A 27,746-nucleotide genomic window follows, 5' to 3' on the forward strand; every position below is an offset into this window, starting at 1 on the left:
TTGGGCACTTATTGACTGATCCTTTTAAATGTACAAATTGTGGAAACAGAAAGAAAAGGAACATGAGGTTTAGAGAGAGACACAGAAAGTAAAAGAGAAAAAGATATATTGAGGGAGGGGACAATAAATTGGTAGATAAGAGCAAAAATCCATAAAGAGTGAATGGAATTTAAGTCGGTCCTCTGTTTTGAAGGAAAGTAAAATAAAATGAGATTTGGAAAGGGATATCACCAATACAGGCATGCTATTCTGATGAAATGCTTTACTCAACTGTATTTTTTTTTCTTTTTTGCTATTTAATGCAACAAAATTTAAATTTTTAATATTTTGCGGATAGGGTGGACTTTTTGCATGTTTGTTTTGCATGTCACCTAGAGCATGACATTATACATATATATTATTCATGCATTTGAAATGAAATTAGAAATAAACATTACACGAATGCCACTTTGTTACTTTTGATGCAAGTTACAAAAGCAACCATGTAAGCCGCAAATAACATTCCAAAGAGAGAAACAATTATGCATTGTACCATATGCATAAATCTTTTTAATACTAGATGCTTGTCATTATCAGATTCTCAAGCCCCATTACCAGGTAAATATTCTTTTATTTTTGTTTTATTTTCTAAGAAATGTCAATAATCTTGTAGTGCTCTTTTTAATAATGAATAATTTAAACTAACCATCGGATTCCCTTTTATACAGTAATTTTAATAGATACTGACATGAGCTGTGCCTATGACGGGTGGCAGTAATAAAATCTGAACCATTCAAGTAAGTTTATTTTCAGTCTACAAGGCTGAAAAGTGTGTGAGTGCTAAAACGGGGACAGAATGAGTATAAATGTTTGAAGACACAGAGTGGTGGAGTGGAAGGAGTGTGAGGTCAGCAGTCTGGCAGCCATCTAGTAATCTAATCTCTGTCCCCAACAATCTGGGTGGCTTTGGCCTCGTCACTTGACTCTTCCAGCCTCAGTCTGCATGTTTGTAAAATGCAGAGGAAATGATAATTTCGAAGTTTCATCAAGATTTCATCTTTCTAATAAAATATAAGCAGGTGCAACCATCCTAAAAAATTTAGAAATAAAAAAAATAAGTGTCCTCAGAGAGGGCAGTTATAATTAAGTACAACAATTCAGATTAGAAATATGCAAAGTCAGCTTAATGATGCCAAGTTGTTAACACATTTCTGGGATTTGACTATAATGTGACTGAATGTATTAATATTAATATATCTAAAGAAAGAATATGCCTATCAAAATGGGAATTGGTCAGCCTTGGGAATGGACAAACAAGCTTCTAGGAGGACAAATTGGCAAGTAGTACTCATCTGGGAACTTTTCAAAAGACAGAAAATCTTTACTGTTGGACTCAAGCCTTATTGTTTCCTAACACATGGTAGACGAGATGGCCTTCAGGTACCTCAATGGAAAGTCCTTGCTTATCACTCTGATTTCTATTCGGCTTCTTGGGTGGCTCACCTTCTGGGAGAGTGATCTTTTGGATAAGAGCAATGTCCCACCTGTTTGTCATTCCAAGTTTTAAAAAATGGCACTTTGATTATAATTTAGCTTTACTGGTAGCTTGTCTACACAGACTTGCAAATGGAACAATCTGCTGTAATCTATCTATAGTTGGATTTCTCATTATCAATATGCAACCTGATTTTTGGATTGTTTGTACATCTGGAAAATGAAAACCAATCCCTAATCTGCTTTCATTATACTAACAAAACCAGGTTTATGAACCTGTAAAATTGGTATTAGAACCTGCAGTAGCCTTATTTACCAAGGTAAATCTCCCTCTGTGGATAACTGCCTAAAAAGGAGCCAACATTCCCCAGGTGGTATCTGGCTGTGAGGGCTGATGTGCCCAGTATGCCCACGCATCCATTTTTTTAAACCTTCCCCTGCTCTGCTCTGTGTCATCAGGAGGGGCTAACCCCTTGCGGAATATTGTTCCCAGGTTCTCTCTGGTTTCTATGAATGGGAGGCACTGGCAGGACTCAATGACAGAAGAAAATGAGAAGCCAAGTATTTCTCCTTCTTCTCAGCCTTCTCTAACTCCACTCTAACTCATTGTCTACGTTAAGTTCTGTTCATTTTAAACTCAGAGTTTTAAATATCAGAATGGTTTCTGTTTTCCCTGTCCAACCCGATTACTACATGCCATAAAGCCCGCTAGTAAAAGTACATGTAACCATATGTTCAGAAAGTATCAAGCATGTATTGTGGACACACATACAGGTTTATAATAAAATTATATAAACCTATACAAATTTGGGGTTGTATTTTTTTTTTTGGTCCATTAGACTAGACACCCTAAGTAGTCACAAGTTGAGTACATGGTTTATTGTGATTGTCAAATAACAATCACAGTGAATCAAAATCCTAAGTGGACAAATGATGTGAGGGCAATTGTGGACTTAGTTTATAGGTATATCTAACAGCAGATTAAATGCAGTTTCTAGTATAATCTATGAACATATCAAATTACTATAGAGCTGAGCTAAAAGCTTAGCAATGTTCAGACTGATAAACAAGATGGCATCACGATATCAGAACACTGACCAGTTTTGTTAACTAACATATTGGCCAAATCAATATATTAATCTCCAAGGAGGACCTAAGAAAAAGTTCATACATACTTCAAAGAATATATAACCTATGGATAACCCATCCTATTTCATGCATCCAAATTCCCTGTGCCTGTGAAGAAACCAACTCTACCCTTGGGCTTTCTGTTTTGTGCCAAATGAGCAACAGAGGCTATGCCCCCTCAAAGGTTTCTGCAAAATTAACTATGGCTAGCTGTCAATATGAAATTGAATGTGTCTTAACATGTATTTTTTCTATCTCTGTTCTACTTTCTATGATACTTACTTTTTTCTCTCTTCTTGTGAAAACCAGCCTTCCATCATCTCTATATTATTTAGACATAATGTTATGACTTAGTAGTTTGGTTTAAGCAACAAATTCCAAGCAATGAATTACCAGGTTTTTGTCTGATTCTTTGTGAATATGCTCCAGTGACTTGAGATCCCAATGTTTCACTGTTAAATCTGCACTTACAAATGCGTGCTGTTGTCAAAAATTACACGGAGGTTTTAAGATTAGAATTTCCTCTGACTGGAGGGTTTTAATAGCTTCATATTATTGAGTCCCATTGCCCAAGTGTCTTTAGGTCCTCGCTAGGTAGTGAAATAAGAAGACACATTATTCTTCTAGGTCACCAAGGGAGCGCTTAATGCATTCCCACAGGCATTGAAGTATATGACTTCCAACGGCGCATCACAGACATGAGTGTATCTGGAGGTTTCCCTAAATGTTTAATTGTTACATAAAATGGCACAGACACAGGCAAACACAATTTAGTACTTTTAAAAAACAACAGAATTAATTAAAATTCTGAATAATTAGCCTAAAGTGATAATGCCTGTCGCATTCACTCATTCAATAAATAATTGAGGCCCTCTGTGTGTGAAGCTTTTATATTTACAGTCCCATATGTTTTGTCCTTCAAAGCAAGACAATTTGGGGGTAGCAAGAGGATGGTATTAATAAGTACACCAGAACAACAGCCACAAACCAAGACTGTCTTAGGCAAATCAAGACATATATACACCATAACATGAGAAAATATGGAATGCAAAATCCAGTCCTCGCTCTCTAGGAGTTTACAGTACACTGAGAAAATTAAACATGATATAATTATTCTATTTTGTTATTTCATCATCATTACTGTTATGGTTCAAGGTTTTGTTTTAAGCCTTTCCTTGTATGACTTTATTTGATTTTTAAAGATCCTTACTACATAATTATTGCTATTATCTTCATTTTACACACGAGGAAAACAAGTGAAAGGGCGGTTAAATAAATTGCCCAAATTCACAGGGCCACAGAGTAGAGAAGGTGGAATTTGAAACCGTGCAGTTTGACTCCAGACCCTAAAATATCACTCCCCAAAACAGTATCCTATGATGTATTATGGCAGGAAAATGGAGGGTATTCTAGGACCACATCACAGGGGCACTTAAGCAAGTCTCTTAGACCAAACAAGACCTTTAGGAAGAAGTGATGAATTAGCTGTTTACTCATCCAATTGGAAGGGACAACAAATATAAGCTCAGGAGGCAAAGTACTGCCCATGAAGATATAAATGATCTAATTTAAAAGAACAAATAATATACGTCATGGGTTGAATTATGTGCCCCCCAAATATATGTTAAAGTCCTAACTCCCAGTCCCTCAGAATGTGATGTTTATTTAGACACAGGATGTTGCAGATGTAATCAGTTAAGGTGATTATACCGGAGTAGGGAAGCCTATAATCCAATATGACTGGTGTCCTCATAAGAAGAGGAAACCACCATGTGAAGACAGACACAAACACACACATACGCGTGACAACAGAGGCAGAGATTGGAGTGATGCAGCTGAAAGCCAAGGAATGCCAAGGATTGATGGTCAGGACCAGAAGCTAGGAAGAGGCAAGGAAGGATTCTACCCAGAGTCTCAGAGGAAGGATGGGCCTGCTGACACCTTGACTTCAGTATCGTAGCCTCCAAACCATGAGAGAATAAATGTCTGTTGTTTTAAGCCACTTTGTTTGTGGTACTTTCTTATGGCTGCCCTAGGAAACTAATACAGTATAAAATCATGCAATTCAGGCATCTGTACAATTTTGGAATTAGAAAATCAGTTAGTCTAATACTGGATGTTAGCCCATGTAGAATTACAAATTGCATGAAATATATTTACATTCATTCTATACGAGGGATCTTCAAAAAGTTCCTGGAAAGATTCATAATACACTTTATTTCAATTTTTCCATGAACTTTTTGAAGTACTCTCATATAATAACACCTGTAATGCTTTTGTGCTGATTCAGGAAATTTTTCCAAAATGATCTGTAAGTTTGACTGGCTATAGTCCATCTCCTGAAGGCACTGAGAAGAATTATCCAAAATATTCAGTTGCTCTGATTATACATTGTGTCAGTGTAAAAGATTACTTAAATTTGCTACTATACTGCAGACTTGGATGCCTAGAAGTTAATCTTAAAAAACACAGAATCTCTATGACACCAATGGAGAAGGCACTAATGAACTAAGGCTTTTGTTCTGCTCAAGCTTATAGGACATCATTTAATGATTTCTGCCAAAGGCAAATAAGCAAACAAGAAGGAACCAGGTTGTACAGGATAATATTGTCTTGTGAACCACAAGAAGCAGAAAAAGGAAGGAATCAATGTTTGCTGATGGAAAAAGATAAAGCTGTCAGGAATATAGATGTTATTTTTAGTTTTTTGTTAAGACCTTGACACTAAAAGAAAATCAAAAGATGATCAATTCCTTAAAAAAATAATTGAATCATTCTTAATAACCATTTTCTCATTTTTTAGTCCTGGAAGTACTTACATTTTATAAGCATGTTTCCTGTGTATCATAAGTTAACTTTTTCAGATCATAGAAAGGTTTTTATTCTTTACTGATTTTTTTAAAGCATCTCTGTGCATTTCAGGAAAAGGCCATGATGAGCCTAATTTAGGATAAATGTGTCATGTTTACAACCAGCACTGATAATAGATTATTAATCAGCAGTGACAGCATATTCTTTAGCACAGATGTAGATAGATAGTATTTTCTATAATTGCAACTGAAAGTATTAAACTGAAATTTCAAACCTCCACACAAAGATGAATAAAAAAAAATTTCAAACTTCCATATTTTAAAGACATTCCAAAAAATCCTCCACGGATTAGAGATATAAAACTCAAGTAAATCCATTGTCTTAATCGGCATCTATAATGTGCTAACCGTAAGTGAAAAGGATAAATTTTGTTCAAAAGGACCACAAATACATCACTATGACATTTGTTCTCATGCTATCTTTTTAAAATAGTAGAGGTGGATAAATGATCATAGACAACATGTGGAATGTGCCTAAATGACTATACTTTCCAGATTTACGTGTGTGTGTGCGCGCACATGCACACTCACAAGGGGTCTTCAAAAAGTTCATGGAAATATTTGTATTATCTTTTAATTCTATTTTTTCAAACTTTTTGAAGTACCCTCATATGTCTATATACACACACAGTAGAATAAAAATACAACATGAATATTTTCATCAACCTTTTAAAGAACTCTCATACACAAGGTAAAATTTCACATTTACAGCTGCACAGATAGATTAAAGCATAGACATAATACATATACATAAAAATGGATCAATTAATTTGATTATCATTCTATGATGAAAAAATTCACTTCAGATTTTGTTAAGGTTAGTGTATTTAGATTTTGTTCTAACCCAATAACTACTATTTGAAAAAGATGAATCATCTGAGGAAAAAACAATTGTTGGATATTATTATTTAGTAATATTCCTTGTTATATAATACATTCTTAAATTATGTCAATAGGAATATTTTTCTAATAATAAAAATACAAAATACAACTCATCAATGTCTTGTTACTGTTCTGTAATTCAATATAAAGGAACTGCAACTGTTTACCTTAAAATGACATATTTATAACTATGAACAATACAATCAATAGATTCTTAATTGCATGTTGATAGGTAGTATTGATTTCCTTCTATCTTCTTGAAAGACGCTGATAAGCTTAAAATACTATTTCACATCAATTGCTATAGTAAAATAATGGTTATTATATTATCACTCCTCCCTATAATATTTTCATTAAAATATGATAAATTTCAAAGGGAGACATCTACTTTCAAAATTCCATGCAATTTGTAACATAGTTATTTTGATTCTATGTTTTGAGATCCATTTTTCTGATCTCCCTCAACATCCAATTTTGGCCATCTGAATCTCCATCACACAAAATTCCTTGTGTGTGAACTTGTAAACTTTCAGTGCTTGGATTTAATTCAAGTAAAATACAATTTTTTAAAAGAGATGTAGAGAATAAATTAGGAAAATATAGTCTATATTACTATGCTCTGAATATCGGTGTCCCTCCCAAATTCATATGTTGAAATCCTAATCCCCAAGGTTATGGTATTAGTTGGTGGGGCCTTTGAAAAGGGATTAGGTCATGAAAGTGGAGCCTGCATGAATAGGATTAGTGCCTTTATAAAATAGACACCAGACAGCTTGTTTGCCCTTTCCGCCATGGGAGGTTACAGTGAGAAGACAACTGACTACGAGGAAGTAAGCCTTCACCAGACTTGGAATCTGCAGATGCCTTGACCTTGGAATTCTTCACCTCCAGAACCATAAGAAATAAATTCCTTTTGTTTATAAGCCACTTAGTTTATGGTATTTTGTCTCAGACTAAGACATATACCCATGCTAATTATGTTGTATAAAAGTATAAAGAAATAAAAGCAAAACTTGATTGAAAGTCATACCTTGCCTAATGTCTTATAGCTTTCCTTTACAAGTCTTTAGAAAAAATAAAAATAAAATAATTCAGAATCACAACTAAGCAACACAAGGTGAGCAGAAAGGAAGAAGACACTAGGGTCAGGTGTACAGGTACACTGCTCATTCGGTTTGAGGCTAGGAGGTGGGTACTGTATTATCTTGGGATTGCCACAGAAAAGGAAGTCTGAGGCAAGAGTTTACAAGTAGGTAGTTTATTTTGGAAACTAATCGCAGAGAAACAGATTAGGATATTGGAAACAGTGACACAGGGAAGGAGGAAAAACCGAAACATAAAAGTGCTATTGCATTGATCATTAGTGAATGCCTGAGGCTCCATTCTGCTGGAACTCTCCCAGGAGCCGTGTAGAAGGTGCCCCAGAATTGCCTGACCAAGGGACAAAAGAAGGGAGCAAATCTCAACTGGAACGTACTTCCTGATGACCAAAGAGCTGCTTTTCAAAGAATAATTAGCACTCTGCTGTAGAAGTGTAGTCTCACTCCAACATCTAAAGTTTTGTTCTGTGATTCTCCTCCAAGAATTTAGCGAAGAATCCACACAGCATCCTTATGCAACATCGAATCTGCTAGATCATATTGCCTACATAGCAAAGTGGTTTGCACTAAAGCCTAGATTTGCTGCAGAACCCTCTCTTGTTCTGAGCCCTATTTGAAACTGACAGCCCTTAAAGTTAACTGATAAAGTGACTTGGTGCAATATTTCAAATGTAGTATATGCAGCCACTAAAATCCAAAAGAGGGCTACCTTATGCTTGGACCTCATACTTAGTGGTAGGGCTTGTGAGCAGCAACATCTTTTATCACCTTCCAGCATGCACATATCTTACAGCATCCACAGCACTTGCTAATTTCTGTTCACAAGATCAAAAATGCCATGATGTAATCAGTACAGAGGACTAGTGTAATGTTTTGTAAATTATCAAGACAATCCATTTCCCTGTGCACTATAATGTTACAGAGCATGAGTTAACCCAGACCTAGGGCAGAGCTATACATGTGGATTGCTATCTATCCCATATAAAAGCAAACGTTTAATTCTCTTTTGATGAGAATTGAAAAGTATGTGTTTGTCAGATCACTTGTTGTGTACAAACTAGTGCCAGAGGTTTGTTTATTTGTCCCAGGGAAGATAACTACGTCTGGTCCAGAAGCTGTGCTGGGTTGATTGTTTACCATAGTCTATCATATGTCATAGTCCACCTGACATTTTAGGTATCTTACATATGAAATGAATAAGTGCACAATGGAGACTACCACTCCTTCATTGACAAGTCTTTGATGGTAGCATAAAATATCTGAAATTTCTTCTGGGATGCAGTATTAATAATGATTTAATATATTTGTTTGGGAGGGACAATTTTATAGAATTCTACTGGATCTTTCCTACCAAATGATTCTGACTTATTCTAAAGGTCACATAACCAATATGAGGATCCCGCCAGCTGCTAAGTATGTGCATCCCAATTATGCACTGGCAGTCTCGGGGAATAACCATAGACCCACTTACCTGGGCCAGAACTCCATTTATCTCCTGCCTTTCATAAGCCCCCACTCTATGTTAGCATTACAAGTACACTGATTTCAGCACTAACTCAGACTTCGGAACTTTGAGAACCCTCAAAAGGTGTTCGTATTTCTCTTTCTCTGATACAAATTGCTATGAAAATATGGCCACAAATCCCTTTGGGGAAGGACTCAGTATTTTTGTGTAACTTTTAGTGATATTTCTAGGCCTTTCCTCAAGGAGACCTGGCTTCTCTCTCAACCCATGACCGTTGGCTCCTTGAACTAGTTTAGATTTGGAAGCTGGATGAGTGATCATAATTTTCCATTAGAGAGGAAAATGTCAACCTCTTCAGGGTGTCATTTTTGTCTCTTTAAGAAAGTCAAGTCCCACTGTAGTCAGCTACCCCTATATTTCACCACTAAAGACACCATAATCTATCATCCTTCACCACAAAGCCTTGTTTATAAAAGCACACTGATTGCTACTCTGACCTTGCTGCTCATTACACTATTTATATCTACACTGAGTCTGTTGGCATAGTGTGACAACTCAACTGCTGCCATTTCAGAATCTCACAATCCCATTGATTTTGGAAATCCTAGTTCTCCTTCTGCAACCTTGGTCTACAAGACAGTCACCCCCGAGCTTCTTAAAGATGCCAATGCCCATCTGATCAGTGCATTTCTTACAGTGAGTGTGCTTTGGGAACTCTCTCCAAAAAAAAGTCTCATCTGGAGACTTATGAGCCCTTTTTAAGTATTTCGTGAAGGCAGTCCCTGTATCTCTACTTCTCTTACTGTATGTCATCAGGGTGTCTAAACTTCAGAGAACCATCATAAGAGCATATCAGGACTGGCTCCTGGTATTCTTATAAATAATTAAGCACAAGTCATGAAAGAGTGCTTTCATCTTAAATTCTCCCTGGCAAAACATTATCAAAATCTAGACTCATATTACATCTAGGTCAAAATCCACCAGCCAAAGCCAGGCATATGGCCAAGACCAACTTCAACGGGACCAGCAGAAATACTCCCCCTCCTGTACTGGGTTAACTGCAATTGTAAAGAAACAACAATAATAGGTTAAAATTATTAAGTTTGTAGAAGAAATTATTATTTTGTATGAACTCGATCATAAATATAATTATGATTTACTAATAATTTACATTGTGGTAGGCACTCTGTTAAATGATCTACATGTATTATCTTATTAAGTACATTGACTAATATTTTGGGGGAAAGTGTCCAAAAGTTCCGAGAGAATGAAAATAGGTTCAGATCTCCTGATGAACAAAAATGCCTGTATTAATGAGAATTTTGATTAATTAAAAAAATATATATTTGGTTAATGCTGATGTACTGGGAGTAAAATATATTAGCAGTGTTGGAATACTGCATATTAAAGTTTTGACCCAATAAAGCCTCTCCTGTAAAAATCAGTGGAAACAAAACTAATTGAGTGTATGACACCAACCATCAGAAAGACTGTAAGTGTCCTAATAAGCTATGTCCTAAACAATTTTTTTAAACAAGTTTCAATTTTATTGTCCTAAACAAGCTATGCTGAGTACATTTAGCCATTTAACCATGAACCTAATAAAGATATATATCACCTAGGAATGGGACTAGGTGTGTGGGGTAAGGGGAGTTTGTGTAAGTAGCCATTGATATGGAATTTTTGATCAGTAAAATTTTGGACGCTTGTCCCAAAATCCTTCCACATATTATCCAAAGATTCATTGAAAAAATATTAGTTGTTTTAGTTGGAAATACAATCACATAATGCAGCAAACAAATCCAGTCTAGACATATTTATCACAGATGAAAAATAGCAAATTATAATGAATTCCATAAACCCTGAGAAGGATTAAATGTAATGTTTGATTATTACTGATTAGATAGCAAAACCCAATTCCGCCCACACTAATTGGATATAAATTCAAAAACTGGTATGTCTATTTTTCATATGCATGTATTAGCATTCTTGTAAGAAATATGAACGAAGATGTATAAAATATCTGTAAAGAACATATGCAGGAGGCACTAATGGTTTCAAACTGAAGAACTGGCTACCAAGGTTTGCTAAGATTTTCAGCATGGTAAGACTATCACTTCAGAATCTGCACAGAAGATTAATGAGGATAATAACATCAATAATAAACTTCAACAGCCTTGACAGTCAAGAACACTGTTACATAGCAATCAAACGACTTAACATAATTCCATTATAAAACTGAAAAATAGCCTTACCTAATTTCTTCATCCAAGAAGCAAACATTAACTAGGGTTAAAGTGTAGTAAAATAGCAGGCAATTTTAAAGCTTCTTAGATTAGTGTTTTGGATATGCACAATTTATTTATTTATTTATTTATTTATTTATTGTGAATTTTTTGACAGCTGGTTGGTATGGGTATCTGAACCCTTGCCCTTGGTGTTATAACAAAACATTTTAACCAATTGAGCTAACTGGCTAGCCCCGCTAATTATTTTTTAAAGAGTGGTTTTCAAAAATATTTTAGTGATAAAAAATATTATTTGAATGAAATCTTACCCAGAAAGCCAACATATGAAACACATGAAGGTAGAGTTGCTAAGGTTGCTGTACATTTATTTCCTTTGTTTTGTTTCAGTTTTGAAAGAAGAAGGAAAGGTCAGTATCTTCCATCCTTCCACATATGCATACCCATATTTATTATTAAAATAAATCCAAAGACCCTCACATTACACTGGTTACAATAAAACTGTCTTCCTGCCTGAGAAGTCTGAAATATTCAAAGTGTCCTGCTGAGAACTTCTTTTTAGCATGCTTTCTACCACATGACATCATTGCATGAACAATGCACTGTAATTAAAATCCCCACATTTATTTGGATGGAGAACATAAAAATCTCATTTTCTAATTTATAAGGAAGAGAAAAATGTTTGTCAATCAAGGAACAAGTGAAAAACTACAAAGGAATGACTTGCTCTCTTATACATCCAAATATATTATTAAGCTACAGAAGTTAAAATAGCATGGCTTTGATATAGAAAATGATAACAGAAAGGTACAAACTAATGCAATTGTGTTAAAAAAAATAGCATTTTCCATTTTGAGTTGATTTTAGTATACGGTGAGAGGTACGGATCTAGTTTCATTCTCCTGCATATCGATATCCAGTTATCCCAGCACCACTTGCTGAAGAGGCAGTCCCTTCCCCAGTGAATAGGCTTGGTGCCTTTGTCAAAGATCAGATGGCAGTAAGTGTGTGGGTTGATTTCTGGATTCTCTATTCTATTCCATTGGTCAGTGTGTCTGTTTTTATGCCAGTACCATACTGTTTTGGTTATTATAGCTTTGTAGTATGGCTTAAAGTCAGGTAGTGTTATGCCTCCAGCTTTATTTTTTTTGCTGAGCATTGCTTTGGCTATTCGTGGTCTTTTATTGTTCCATATAAATGTCTGAATAGTTTTTTCCATTTCTGAGAAAAATGTCTTTGGAATTTTGATGGGGATTGCATTGAATTTGTATATCACTTTGGGTAGTATGGACATTTTCACTATGTTGATTCTTCCAATCCAAGAGCATGGAATATCTTTCCATCTTCTTGTATCCTCTCTAATTTCTCTCAGCAGTGGTTTGTAGTTCTCATTATAGAGATTTTTCACCTCCTTGGTTAACTCAGTTCCTAAGTATTTTATTTTTTTGGTGGCTATTGTAAATGGGCAGGCTTTCTTGATTTCTCCTTCTGCATGTTCACTATTGGAGAAAAGAAATGCTACTGATTTTTGTGTGTTGATTTTGTATCCTGCTACTGTGCTGAAATCATTTATCAATTCCAACAGTTTTTTTGTAGAGGTTTTAGGCTGTTCGATATATAGGATCATGTCATCTGCAAACAGGGACAGTTTGACTTCATCTTTTCCAATCTGGATGCCCTTTATTTCCTTCTCTTCTCTGATTGCTCTGGCTAGTACTTCCAACACTATGTTGAATAGGAGTGGTGAGAGTGGGCATCCTTGTCTAGTGCCTGTTCTTAAAGGAAAAGCTTTCAGCTTTTCCCCATTCAGGATGATATTGGCAGTGGGTTTGGCATATATGGCTTTAATTATGTTGAGATACTTTCCCTCTATACCTAACTTATAGAGGGTCTTTGTCATGAATGAGTGCTGAACTTTATCAAATGCTTTTTCAGCATCTATAGAGATGATCATATGGTCCTTGTGTTTGAGTTTATTAATATGGTGTATCACATTTATTGATTTAAATATACACCCTGAGACAATAAAACTTCTTAAAGAAAACATAGGGGAAACACTTCAGGAAATAGGACTGGGCACAGACTTCATGAATACGACCCCAAAAGCACGGGCAACCAAAGGAAAAATAAACAAATGGGATTATATCAAACTAAAAAGCTTCTGCACAGCAAAAGAAACAATTAAAAGAGTTAAAAGACAACCAACAGAGTGGGAGAAAATATTTGCAAAATATACATCTGACAAAGGATTAATATCCAGAATATATAAGGAACTCAAACAACTTTACAAGAAGAAAACAAGCAACCCAATTAAAAAATGGGCAAAAGAGCTAAGTAGGCATTTCTCTAAGGAAGATATCCAAATGGCCAACAGACATATGAAAAAATGCTCAACATCACTCAGCATCCGGGAAATGCAAATCAAAACCACATTGAGATACCATCTAACCCCAGTTAGGATGGCTAAAATCCAAAAGACTATGAACGATAAATGCTGGCGAGGCTGCGGAGAAAAAGGAACTCTCATACATTGTTGGTGGGACTGCAAAATGGTGCAGCCTCTATGGAAAATGGTATGGAGGTTCCTTAAACAATTGCAAATAGATCTACCATACGACCCAGCCATCCCACTGTTGGGAATATACCCAGAGGAATGGAAATCATCAAGTCGAAGGTATACCTGTTCCCCAATGTTCATCGCAGCACTCTTTACAATAGCCAAGAGTTGGAACCAGCCCAAATTCCCATCATCAGATGAGTGGATACGGAAAATGTGGTACATCTACACAATGGAATACTACTCAGCTATAAAAACGAATGAAATACTGCCATTTGCAACAACATGGATGGACCTTGAGAGAATTATATTAAGTGAAACAAGTCAGGCACAGAAAGAGAAATACCACATGTTCTCACTTATTGGAGGGAGCTAAAAATTAATATATAAATTCACACACACACATACACACATACACACACAAACCGGGGGGCGGGGAGGAAGAAGATATAACAACCACAATTATTTGAAGTTGATACAACAAACAAACAGAAAGGACATTGTTGGGGGTAGGGGGGGAGGGAGAAGGGAGGGAGGTTTTGGTGATGGGGAGCATTAATCAGCTACAATGTATATCGACAAAATAAAATTTAAAAAATAAAAAAAATAAATAAAAAAAAAATAGCATTTTTAAGCTGTAGGGCAGAATGTTGACTATCCCGTTTGTATAAGGACAAGAGGGAAAGAAAGAAAAGAAACAGAAGGAGAGAACACTAGACTAATATGTCATACTATAGACAAAGCAATTTTCTGATGATTAAATTATCAAATATATAAGTAATTTTAAGTTATTAGAAGAAAAGTATAGAATATAAGATATCTTACATTGATATGAAGGATATCTTGCTAAAGTAGGCACATTAATTAGAAGCTAAAAATTAAAAGATTAAAATGATCCATCTTTTAAAAACAAAAGCCTCTGAACAAAAATAACATAAAAAATGTTAAAACACAAATAATACCCTGGGAAGTAAAATTTGCAGCATATTTATCAGCAATTAAATTTATTTCTATAGTGTATAAAAGTCCCCACAAGTCTACGAGAAGATAAGCAGCAAACCAGTAAGAAAACAGAAGACAACACCAACCAATAAGCATAGATGTACGAATGATTGACAAATGTGTGGGAAAATGTTCAAATTGACAAGTGATTTAAAAGAAGCAAATTTAAATTGCAATGGAGTGTAATTTACTTTCTCTCATCAAATTGGAAAAAATCAAAAAAACATTCACTCATGCTGAGAAAGCAAGTAAAAGGTCACTTTCTACTTTGACTAAATAATTCTATTTTGAGGAAGAAAATGATCCTACAGTAATGCTAGTACACATGTCACAAAGATATACACATATACATATACATTCCCCACCCACGAGTGTGGAGTATACTGACATTTATAAAGAAAATATATTTCACAGGGCCTATTTTCCAAAGCCCTGTAGTCTCAGGTTTAGCCTAACCTTTTAGAATTACAAATAGAAATGTTAACCTTGCAAAAGACAGGAAACTTTCCTCAGGCTAAATTCTTTGTAACACAGCAAAGTTGCTGGCTCATTGACAGATAAGCTACTTGATTGATATGTAAAAATACTGGGGAAATTGCTATAGAGAAAAACAATGTTTGCTAAGATCAAGTTTTTGTTGTTGGATTGACTCAACCTTTTGCAAATTGCATTATGGAATGTCACTTTGCTTGTTTTACTGATGTTACCAGCCTTTATTGTTAAACTTGTTAAACTATACTTAGCCATAATAGCACCTATGTTCTTTTTCTGTAACCTCCTGGTCCAGAGAACAAATGTGGAAAGAGAATCCCAGTTCGTGATTAATTTCCAAAAGAAGGAATGCCTCTCTCTTGAGGGTTCTGGGAAACTAACCCCTTCAAGGTCTCTCACTGCTCAGAAGAAATGGGCTTTGAGTAATCCTTTTTGCTACTCCATCACCCACGGGAAAAGAGGTGACAAATCCGTGTGAGGCAAAGCAACACACAAGTGTTCATTGGATTATTGTTTGTAGTAGTGAAAATATGTAAGTGATTCATTATTGAACAATATGGCATCAAGTACCTACAATTTAGTGCACTCATATACCACAATTCAGTGCACCCATGCAAAGAACAGTTCAGCCCTAGTGAACATGAGCTAAGCCAGTCATTCTCAAATTTTAGTATACATCAGAATTACCTGCAGTACTTGTTAAAACACAGATTGCTGGCTCCCATGCAGGAGTTTCTGATGTGATGGGGAGAATTTTCATTTCTAACCAGTTCTCTCCAAGGACCACACATTGAGAACTACCAGGCTAGACCTATATGGTGCTTTGGACATGTAGCTAAGTGAAAAGTTCTAGTCATAGATGAATACTTTTCATTATCTATTTTTTTTATAAAAAAACCCATGGATTTATATATTATTATATTTATGGAAATGCACTGAACAAGGACTGCAATGTGATACACCAAACTATTTAATATTTATCTCTAGGAAGGGGAATGGGAGGGAGAAGGAGAAAGTTCGTGTTAAATATCTATTGTTTAAATCATTTACAAGAGTATATTCATAATTTACTTCAATTATTGGCATGATAATTTTGAGAGAATGGAAAGAGGAGAGAGAAAGAGAGTAAGGGAGAAAGGAGGAAGGGAGGGAGGGAAAGAGGAAAGGTAGCTAAATCCTGAAATTGTAGACATCTAAAGCTTATACCAGATTGTTAGATTTACTGATAATCCCTTACCTCCTTTTTTTTTTACTTCTCCATGTATCTTTATAATAAATCTTCATTAAACGAGGTAGTCTGAGCATAGTTCTATTCCTTGCAAGCTAAAAAGGCTAATTAACAGAGATGTATAGGGTCTACAGTGCATTAAAACACACAAAAATATTAAAATTGATTAAAATGTATATAATTTAAAATAGAATATGAGAATACTAAAACCATTTTAAATCTACTTATTTTCACACCTACACATTCAACTCTAAACCTTAGAGTCAAAGCTTTTAAATTACTTAAAATTAATAATGCCAAAATATGTTTCTATTCGATAACAACATAATACTTATTACGCGCCAAGAATATATGTATGTGTGTAAATGTGCATACATACAAACTCATAATAAAAATTAACTTTTGAAGGGATTCTATGGTATACATATGATAGGTATCATCATCCCTGCTATATAGATAAGAAAACCGAGGCACAAGAGCAGAGAGCTTTCAGGGTTATATCCAGGCAGTCTAGTTCCAGTATCGTCCTATTAACCACTGCACTGTACTGGCCTCTTCTTATTTTAATTCCCTTGGATACATCAGTACCCTCAGGTCATTACCCTTCACCAAACAGTGTATTTTAAAGGAAAATTTGAAAGAGCCTAAGGGGAAAAAATAATGCTGCCTTAGAATACTCTGGAAATGGACAATCTTTATGACTGTCATTGCTACTGGCATAGGCAGCAGATTAAGAAATCTGCTAATGAGTGAATAAGAAACTTCTCCCACTGCATTTCCAACCATCATCATGCTCAGGTTAGACAGGCAAGAAAGTCATTCCAGCTTCACGATATCAGCCAAGAAAAATCATCCTCAGGACCAGCTGCCAACAGCATACCCTTTAATCTTTGGCCAGGATGCCAAGCCCCAGCTGTTCTGTCAGCCTACCTTATGCAGTTTGTTGACAAAGAAGAGGCCCAGTTAATGTTTCAAACAGGCAATATAAACTGAAACTGATTCACCTGCAAATACCTGAATTACTTATAGAAATGAAAAAATAATGATACTGAAACAGTACATTTTTCTTAGGATTCTAACACATTGTAATGGTTTCAAAGATGAAATTGCTTATGAAAAAAAAATAAGGTAATGATCTACTCTTTTGTTTCAAAACTTATTTTGGATTGGCTACAGATCAGACTGTACTCCTGATGGTATCCACACAAATCTTTAAGGTTTGTTTGGACACTCCTGTTTTGATCCCAATGTTTGATTTGGAAATTTTTATTACATGTCTACAAATATAAAAATTATAACCAAATTATAACAACACTAGGTTTACATTGAGCTAATATTCTCTTCAGTTAATTCTATCATTTTAAAAATTTTAGTCAAATTGTCTTCTGTATAAATTTTTAAACAGATATGCTTTATGTATCCATTTCTTTGTACCAAATTTTAATAGCATTGTTTGTTTTTTTCTATCAAGTCTAACTATGCTGAGTCAAATTTTGTAGAACTAAATTTTATTGAGTTAGTTAGAACTAAATTAATTTATTAACAGCTTTTTAAAAGTTATTTATTAAAGACTTTATTTGTTAATCTGTTTTCAGTTAATAGCAAATGTATAACTTGCAATTTTAGCCATTGTGAGTTTTAATTTTTTTCAACATTTTAAAATAATTCTTTTAGATTATTTTTACTGTTTACCATTTTACCAACAGCATAAGTTTTACAAAATATATTTTATCATTGCAGTTCTAGCTATGGTCTTATCTGTTTATCTATCTATTAATCTAATGCTTCCATCTGTGAAGTTTCACATGCTTATTTTTATTTGTTCTTCAGGGTCAAAATGTCAAGATCAAAAAGTCCTCGTGTATTAAGAGTTAAGAGTGACAGGAGCAAGACAAGGTTAACATAGTGAGTTCATAAAATCTCTCCATTGCTCTTCACTTTCCTTTCTGTAGCTGACAGATTTTTTTTCTGTAACACAAATATTTAAACCATGTCTTTCTGTACTGAATGAGACTTCTTTTTTTGCATTTGTGTTGATCACCATCATGAATTTTGATCTAGTCAAGTAAAACATATGACAGTAAGAATTGCCAATTCATGAGTAAAACATCCTGAATATCTGTCTTCCAATTAGATTTTTACATCATATTTACATAGCCTAAATATATTACCTTATATCTTACCCTTTCTTTTGTTCCTGCAAGTTCTTTCTTTGCATATTGATTGTAATTTCAGTGCCCTTTGAAAGTCCCAACTTTTGTTCCTGCTTCAGAAAGCTGTAGCTGATGACTCTGAAAGCCTGAATGCACATAGCACCTGCAAACATGTTTTTCAGTTTTCTACGAATATAATGACTAGGAGTAAGGAAAGTACATGTGACCTCGTGCATCACATTCTTCAGAACAAATGCCTCTTCGTCTGCAATTATGTCATCATGAAATCATTTTCCACATTCTAAAATAAACTCATTGCCATATGAATTGTTATCTTACTGAGATATTTTTGTCGATGTCTTTTTAACGGCTTCCTTACAAGTGTCTTCTAAATTTCTCATAATACCAAAACAAAAACTTCTTTTTTCATCTTATGCACTTGAAACTTCAAGGCTGAATGTTCAGAAATGATCACTCTTGTCCTTCATTGCACATACACTTGCACATGAGTTACTCACACACACGAGTTACTCACACACACAAATACATACACGCACATGCATACACACATTGTTTTTACTAAATCTTGTAAAATATATGTTTTTTACTTCTGAGAAAGGTCAGAGAGTTTTCTCCAATGTCACAGTTCGGGGCTCACCTGTGGACGTGGATGTCCTGTGACCAGACAGGTCAATTCCAGGGTTTCTCCTTCCCGGATAGTGTAGACCCTTTCGGAGTATCGCTCCTCCTCAATGTTACAGGCCAAGCCCGAGTGCACAATACGAACTGTGGGGGGTGCTGTGGAGTCAGAAAGAAAAAAGACAAGGTGCATAAAAAGATGAATAAATTGTCTTCCCATGAATCTTCCTGGTTGCAAGAGCATTTCTTATTAGACTTCATCACAGTCAGATCCATCAGTCTTAACACTTTGAGTTTCCCCAGAGGATTAAAGATTTTTCTGGACAGAAAGCTTCAAATATAGCTGACAGTCACCAACACATTCTGAAAATGGCAGATGGGAACAGAGCAGTGAGATAAAATCGGTGCCTCAGGAAATCACCATCATTACAAGACCACGTGAAAAAATTTGATTGTTAAAATGTGAGAAGGCCCCTTCTTTTCTGAAATCTAAACGGTAATATAGTAAGGAACACTGTACCAAAGACAGGCAATGCAAAAGAAAAAAGACCATTGGAAGGGAAAAGGTATTTGAATTGAACACATTGGTAATAGTCTACTAAATATATGAATGCTATGGTCCAATTAAGAAGCTGAGAAATAAGAAGGTTTGATTCTCAAGTACTAAACACCAACTGAGTTTACAATATTTATAGAACCATGTTTTGAAATGAGCAAAAGATGATCACTGAATTCAGCCAATGAAGAAGGCAATAAATCATCTATGCCTAAGTCTAAAATTTTGATTCAAAAAGAACTTAGTTCACACGAAGCTGCCCAAATTCCTAAACATAATTTTCTCCTACTTCAGTGCCACAAAAAAAGGCCAATTAAATATGTGTAGCTCTCACTGACTTACATATCTTTGGAAACCAACTACATAAAAATACTCTGTGGGTCATGAGAAATACTTAGCTAATAAAATATGGTGCCTGCCATCAAGTAGATTACCAACAGCTTACTAGATTCAGATTGGAGATTATTCCCATTTGTCAACTCAGAATTTTTGTGTGTAATATGTTTGGGGGTGGAAGAGAAACAGTTATTTTAATTACAGGCAAGTGGAAAGGGTATATATACCTGTAAAGGGTAGTGATCTTAAGAATTTGCTGGTACAAATCTTCAACCTAAACAGCAGTACTACTAGCAGAGGCTATGATTGCTTAAAAATTAATGCTGGCATATTTGGAATTTTTTTTGTACTAAAATAAACCATGAATCCTATAAAATTTGAAAATGAATTTGGTGATTCTATGGAGTAAGAAAAAAAGATTATGAGGCCAACTTATGGGAAAACCTCTTCTGGGAAAATGTGCGTTTTGAAAGTAAAATAGAATAATTAGTTTCCAATAAATGTATAGACCACCCATAGAGCTTAATAATTAAAAAGGGCATATTTTATTAATCTTCCAAATTTCAGGCAGACACTAGAAGATAGAAAAGCCCACTTATGGATAATAAAACAACTGGTTATTTCCATGTTCTTCTGGGTACCAAGACATAATCTTGTTCTCTAACCTTAAAATTCAGAACACTGCTCTCCAATATCAATTATCAAATGACACATAATAATCTCCAACAGCAAGATAAAAATAAAGAGTATTTCTAAAAAGCTCTTTCTTCATTCAATATGCATAACAAACACCCAAGAACTTGTTAAAAAAAACTTATTTCAGAGGTATACACACAAACCTGGTATGTCAGCAGAAAACCCCAGGAATCTGCATTTTTACCGAACATCCCAGGTGACTACAGTGATGCTGCTACTTAAACTAGATTATTAGAAATATTTGATTGGGTCTTATAAATATCTGTTCATTAAAAGAAAATACTCTGAGTGACAAAATGCCCTTTTTAAAACCTTTTTTAAGTAACTAAATTTCAAGCTATGCATCATTTCACTGGTTTGAAAAATTAAATGATGCTTAAACAAATCAAATGTTTAATTTGGTCTGTAAAATCAGTTTATCAAACATTTTAAACCATGTCTTTGGACTCTGTCTAGACATCGTAATAGTTGGTTTAGTATTATGACTTTAGAAATCCTTTTCTTAATGTTGCTCTGGGTGCTCTGATATGTTTCACACACTGTTTCCTACAAATCATTTCTGACGGTGATCAGATTTAGACTTTAATTTAGATAAGTAATACCAGTGATGTACTTATTTTTAGACATCTATCTTTTATAGTTGTATCCAGATTATAGAGGCTAACGAATTGATGACAATCAATAAATGTTTGCAAAACTAAAATAGAAAAATTTTAAATAGAAAATATAGATTCATTATCTTGAAATATATTTCCATGCCAAATTTAGCTTAATAAGTGATAGCCCACATGTTTATTAATATATCTAATTATATAGTGACATGACATCTTTTCCAGACTAATTTACACTTGTTATTTTTGTTTTAATTTAAAATCAATGCATAGTATTGTTATTTTTAAGATATATCTTTCAAAAGCATCATTATGCAAATAAGTAGCTTTATTTAAACCATTTAAATTATACAGTAAGCACACTGTGACATTTACAAGAGTTAATTTTCTGCTATTTTCTTCTATATTTTAACACATTCTTGGAAAAGGTAATTGCCTACATACTGCAGACACTGTGAACCTACCACCTATCTTGCAGGAGCCTGGAATATTCCACCAAATTGTGAGTGTTGAAGATGTATTTTTTTAGTATTCATTAAAATATATGTTTGATTCTTTAGCTGCTCAATGATAAGATGAACATTTTGGAAGCTTCCATTCATTCTTCCATCTCCTGAGAGCTCACCTGAAAGATCCAGACCTGTGCTCTTATTTCCAGATCCTGAAAGGAAAGCCTAAGGATATCAAGTGACCTGGTCACAGTCCTGTGGCTAGTTGTGGCCTGAAGGAGACCATTAGCACCACTGGTCTTCTGTTCTTTTCACTATTTCATGCTATTAAAACTAGGCCTGTCATAGTTAAATTAGTGCTCTAAATAACTCCCAAAGTAGACCTAGACTAGACTAGGGGAACAAAAAAGGAGTGAGAAACTGAACTGTTCATGAAGCAAAGCATCATAACTAAAGTCACAATATAAATACATGGTAATTGCTCCAAACTTATCCACTGTAATGCTGTCCCCATTCACCATCCTGCCCCCAGTCCCTGCCAAATCCATGACATCTTCCAGTTTCCAAAATAGTATCTGAAATTTCTATTTTCATCATGTTCTTTTCTTGCTTGAGAACCTGTAATGTCTCCCCGTGACTCTTCACAGAGTTCTAATTCCTGCATATGGGTGGCATTTAGGTTCTCTGTAAAGGGTCCTCACACTGACCATCCAACCTCAAATCCTATTTCTCTGTAATGACAGCCTATCAAAGGTGGGAAGGTATAGATCTCTAAAATTTTAAGTGTTTGGTCATGATGTTCTGATACAGGAGGTGCTCAGTTTCCCTGGGCTTGGGTGTCAGGACACAACTCTGGATTTCCAGCCACTCCCTGAGGTTTCAAGCCCCCTCCTCTGAGCTCTCCCCTGAAGGAAAGTTACTATTGCCAGTTAGACCTATTTTTAGCACCAACACAGGACAAATGAGACCGCAAGGGGCTGGCTTATGCAAATCCAGTGGCTGCAAATGCTCAATAGAGAGCACAGAATATTCTTGAATGTGCCTAGTGCATGCTACTGGGAAGCACTCTCTTGACCGAATATTCATTAGATAGAGAAACTATAAAAGCTGAATCCCTGCCAAAGGCATGGGCAGTTATTGCTCACTTTCCTGGAGGCAACCTGCACTTCCCTGGCTGAGGTGTGCATACTTCACTTTGTATGCAATTTACTTTCAGCACATAGCTGCTTACTCTCCTGAGTTAGCCTGTACATTGCACTGAACTTTAAGAATGTTTTTCTTCCTTTTGTGTTGGACTTGATATCTGTACTGAACTTACTTTTGTGTTAGACTTGGTGTGGGCCCTGCTCAGTCTCTGGAGCGTGCTGTACTCTTGTGGAACCTGTATTTCTTATCTATTATATTAAACTTGTTCTCAATTTCTACTGTCATTCTGCCCTTCAATTCTTTCCTGTGGTGGAGTCAAGAACCTGGTAAGAGGACTGGGTGGGTTGAGATCAACTACAGGGCCCCCAGACCCTACCTCTGACATCAGTCCTCCCACTTTGAATTCCCAGACTGGTATTTAGACCCAAGTTCCTGATACCTTATTTGATTAGTTAGCAATGATTCTCTTCTCTTTTTTCCAGGAGATATGTATACCCTGATGATTTTCCTTTTTCTTAACATCCTAACTTGATATTAATCACTTCAGTGCCAGGATGGAAATCATATTTGATACCTGCCCCATATCACATAGTTGAGAGCACAGAACAGGTACTGATTTAATAATTAATTTATAATTTCTGTTTTAGCTGATGTCATTATAGTGACACCAACCTCCTATTTCAGAAAAATATCAACTAGTATGGCACTGAATTTAGTTACTTTAAATATAAATACAATTTGCAGTATTATATCTGAAGCAAGACATCTTTTATCCTCCGCCTAGTTGGAAAAAGCCTCAATTTGTCATCCTGAAATTAGACCAAGGGTTATGATCCCCTTTGCCCTGCAGGGTCAGCAATGAATTAAAATGTTAAAATATTGCATGAGACTCGCATTCATCCAAATTTCCTTGAAGTAAACCAAATCTTATTACATAAAATCCCTTTCTAACACTAATCATATCAGCTACCTTAATTTGAGTAAATTGGCTTTGGGTTCAAGAGGTCAGCCTAAAAAGGCAAAAGAGAGACTTTTTTTTTTTAATCGTCCTGCTAGAGTACACTTTTGAAAGTTAAATCAAATTCTCTCTGTATTCTTTTTTGGGGGAAAAAAAAACACAAATAAATTACTTTCCAATGTCAACAACAGGAGCATTTTTAGCCTTTCATCTCATATACAAACTTTCAAGCATATATTTATTGAGCAACTTCTATAGCAGGTACAAGGCTGTTTGTTGTGAATATGAAGATTAATGCCATGAGCTGCACCCTCTAGGGGCTTACATCTTACTGGATCTGTTTGACTTATTTAAAAATGTTATAGTTGATCAGGATAGGTACTCTAACAGAAGAAAATGAAAAATACAATATGAGGAAAAAGCAGAAAATAACTAAATATGCCTGGAGGAAGCTAACAGGTTCTATGAAGTTGTAGTGGATTGAATTATGTTCCCCCAAGACTCATTGAAGCTTGAACTGTGTTCCTCAAGTTTTATGTATTAGAAACTTGGTCCCTACTGTGACTGTTAAGAGGGTGGGAAATCCTATTATGATAATTGAAAGGTGGAGCTTTGAAGAGGTGATTAGATTGTACAACCATGCTGTAATGAATGCATTAAAAATAGGGGTCAGGGCAGTGGTTCTGAGGGCTTTAAAAGGAGAGAGGGAGAGTATCGATGCGATACTCTGTGTCACTGAAGTCAGCACCAAGATCCTTACCAGATATGTTCCCTGGACTTTGGAAGTCCCAGACTCAGAAACTGTAAGCAATAAATTTTGTTTTCTTTCTGAATTACCCAGTTACAAGTATTTTGTTATAAGCAACAGAAACAGACTAATACAGAAGTCAACAACATTTAGCCTAAGTTTGGAAAAATGCTTGTGAGAACATTTCAGGGAGATAAAATAGTGTTTTCAAAGGTGTGTCTGTGTAAAGTGTCCTTCATGTTCCTGAAATAACTACATTAAAATATGTCCCATGTAGATTATTATTCACTGTAAACCTTAACACTGGTACTGCTCTCTCAACTTGCCATTATGTCTCTAGACATAAGAGAGACACAGTATAAGTCAGGGAATGGGCATGTGGGGAGAGACATATTTTAGAAATCTTTTTAGACAGGACTTGATGATTAACTGAATGTGGGGGTGAAGGAGAAGAAGTTAAAATGATACTAAAGTTTATACCTTCGTCAACTGTGTGCAAGATGATGATTTTCTTAATAGAAGATACTCTGTTGATCTCCATGAAGCTCACATTACTTATAGTTGGAAGAGGCTTGAGATGCAGGGCTCTCAGCCCAAATCGTGGAATGGGGCATGGTGCTTTGTTAGAATGAGAACTGAGATGAGAAATGTTTTTGAACAAGCTTTTCCCAGGATAAGGAACAGCTCCTGAAGGATACACTGTTGCTAGACAGCAATCATTTTGATATTAGGAGTTTTCTTTCCTCTCAGAATCCCAAGTAAGAATCTCGTACTTCAGTAAATCCCTCAAATCCCTCATGCGACTCTTCTCTGGGAATTCAAGGTGCCAGTAGAATGTTGCTACTCTTACACACTATGTCAATGTAACTTATGTTCTTGGTGCAGGTAGCGGATCTCCTGGGAAAAGTAGTGTGGAGAGAAGGATGCCCACTGGTTCCTCTCTTAAAAGCTCCAGTGGAGAGATCAATAAAGCACTTTGCACCAGCATCCTTCATACATTCTAGACTCTATGGAGACAGACAGACATACAGAGACACAGACACAGACACAAAGAAAGGAGAGCCTCACACTTTACTCCTCTCACATGGCCAAACAGAAGTAAGAGAGCACATATTACTTACACAGTTCTCTTGGCTGTTATTCAATTTTGCTTGTAAAGAAAACAACAATGATCGAAATTTCCTTCCATTTTTATATTGATTTAAGTGACCACATGATTTTATAAAACACTTCTCAGTTTTTCGTAACATCTTAAAAATCACTGCCAATGATTGGTCTCTTCTGTTTCATAATTTCCAATATAGTACATGTACATACTACTTCTAGGATACGGGGCTTCCGTTCTTCTTATTTCCTTTTTTTCCTATGTGAGTTATTGGTTTAAGATATTACATGAGTCCTCTCCTCCCTCCCTTTTTCACAATGATTTCCCAGTCAGGCTTAGAAATTACACGTGTTTGTACAGGCTTAGTCCATAATCATTTCCGATGTTGACAACTCCACTGCCTAACATCTTTATCCTTAGGCTAGTTATATTACATATTTTATTACCAAAAACTCACATAGAGAAGAGGAGAATATGAAGATTTGGGGAAGAAGATGAAGAATTCAGTTGTGATGCTGACGGTTAGCAGACCAATGGCTAATAAGTTGTTGCTGGACATAAAGATTTAGAACTTCTAAATGGTAGTTGGTGGTGGATAGCAATAGAATAGAAAAAATCTTTAAAGCAGAGCACTTTGAGTGAGAAATTGAGAGGGTAGAGAGTTAGTATGACCATAAAGTCAGAGAAGTAGAAGGAGAACAAAGAAAATGTGGTGCTTTAGAAGTTCAATGAAGAGATGCTCAAGCACAGTGGACTGTCCAAAACTGCCACTTTCCACAGAGTTGTCAATTAGGAGGAGCACAGACAAAAGAGAAGTAAAGCATTATTGGTGAATTTTGAGAAGAGACGGCTGTAGAGAAATGGGGTCAAAAGACAAAGTGAGGTTTGAGAGGAGAAATCTTACTAGGTCAAATCAAGCTTAGAGCACAGAATAAAAGTGCTGTTGAAGTTTACACGTATTAAAAAAAATGGAGCAATAACCTGCTTCAGGGGCCCCTCCTAGGACCTGGAGGGAAGCGTATGAAGCTGCAGCAGGTGTTGAGGTGAGCTGAGACCCACATGGTACCAGGGGCCCCCTCCTAGGACTCAGAGGGAAGCACCTGCAGCTGCACCAGTGGTTGGGGTGAGCAGAGGCCCATGAGGCCCAGAAGCCCACTCCTAGGTCCTAGAGGAAAGCACTCATAGCTGCAGCAGGCACCAAGGTGAGCTGAGACCTGTGCAGTGTTGGGGGCTTATTCTATGGCCAGAGATTCCAGAACAGGACCCAAGGTGGTGAAATACAGCCCCTACGACACCAACTGTCAGGCAAAGTCACCACAGTAGCAACCAGGGCCACTCTATAGATAACCAACTGCTCACTCAACTACACTGATATAAGAAGAGTCACCAGTAAAGCCTGCAAATAGAGGAAGAAATCTTTGTCCTCATAGCCAACCGCAGAGAAATAGAAGAAGCAAATCCTCTACCAGATGACCAAGTGTGAATGAAAAAATACTAGAACTACAAACAAACAAGAAGATATTACACCACCAAAAGAATACAGTAATTTTCAAATTTCAGACTCCATGGAACAGGGAATCCTTGACATGTCTGAAAAAGAATTCCATTTAATGATCTTAAGACAACTTGAAGAAATAAAACAAGACTCAATTAGAGAACACCATGAAACAAGAAAAAAATATCCAGAATATGAATGAGGAAATTTACAAAGAGATTAATACCTTAAAAAAGAGTGTAGCAGAACTCCTAGAAATGAAAGATTCACTCAGTGAAATAAAAAACAACACAGAGCTTGAGCAGCAGGTTAGAGCCAGAAGAAGAAAGAATTTCAGATCTTGGAGATGGTCTTTTCAAAATAACCCAGGCAAACAAAAAAAGTAAGAAAGAATTTAAAATAATGAGGAAA

General features: G+C 35.7%; 1 protein-coding gene across 1 annotated transcript in view; it reads right to left on the bottom strand.

Annotated features, from left to right (window-relative positions):
* MDGA2 (MAM domain containing glycosylphosphatidylinositol anchor 2) overlaps positions 1-27,746 on the bottom strand; it is an 800,938-nt gene that overhangs the window by 429,655 nt on the left and 343,537 nt on the right. Inside the window, exon 2 of the mRNA XM_063091085.1 lies at positions 19,255-19,394. Within this exon, the coding sequence (XP_062947155.1) occupies positions 19,255-19,394 (140 nt within the window). The remainder of the gene's footprint in view (positions 1-19,254; positions 19,395-27,746) is intronic.

The sequence above is a fragment of the Cynocephalus volans genome, chromosome 3 (genome assembly GCF_027409185.1).
Source record: "Cynocephalus volans isolate mCynVol1 chromosome 3, mCynVol1.pri, whole genome shotgun sequence".
NCBI lineage: Eukaryota > Metazoa > Chordata > Mammalia > Dermoptera > Cynocephalidae > Cynocephalus > Cynocephalus volans.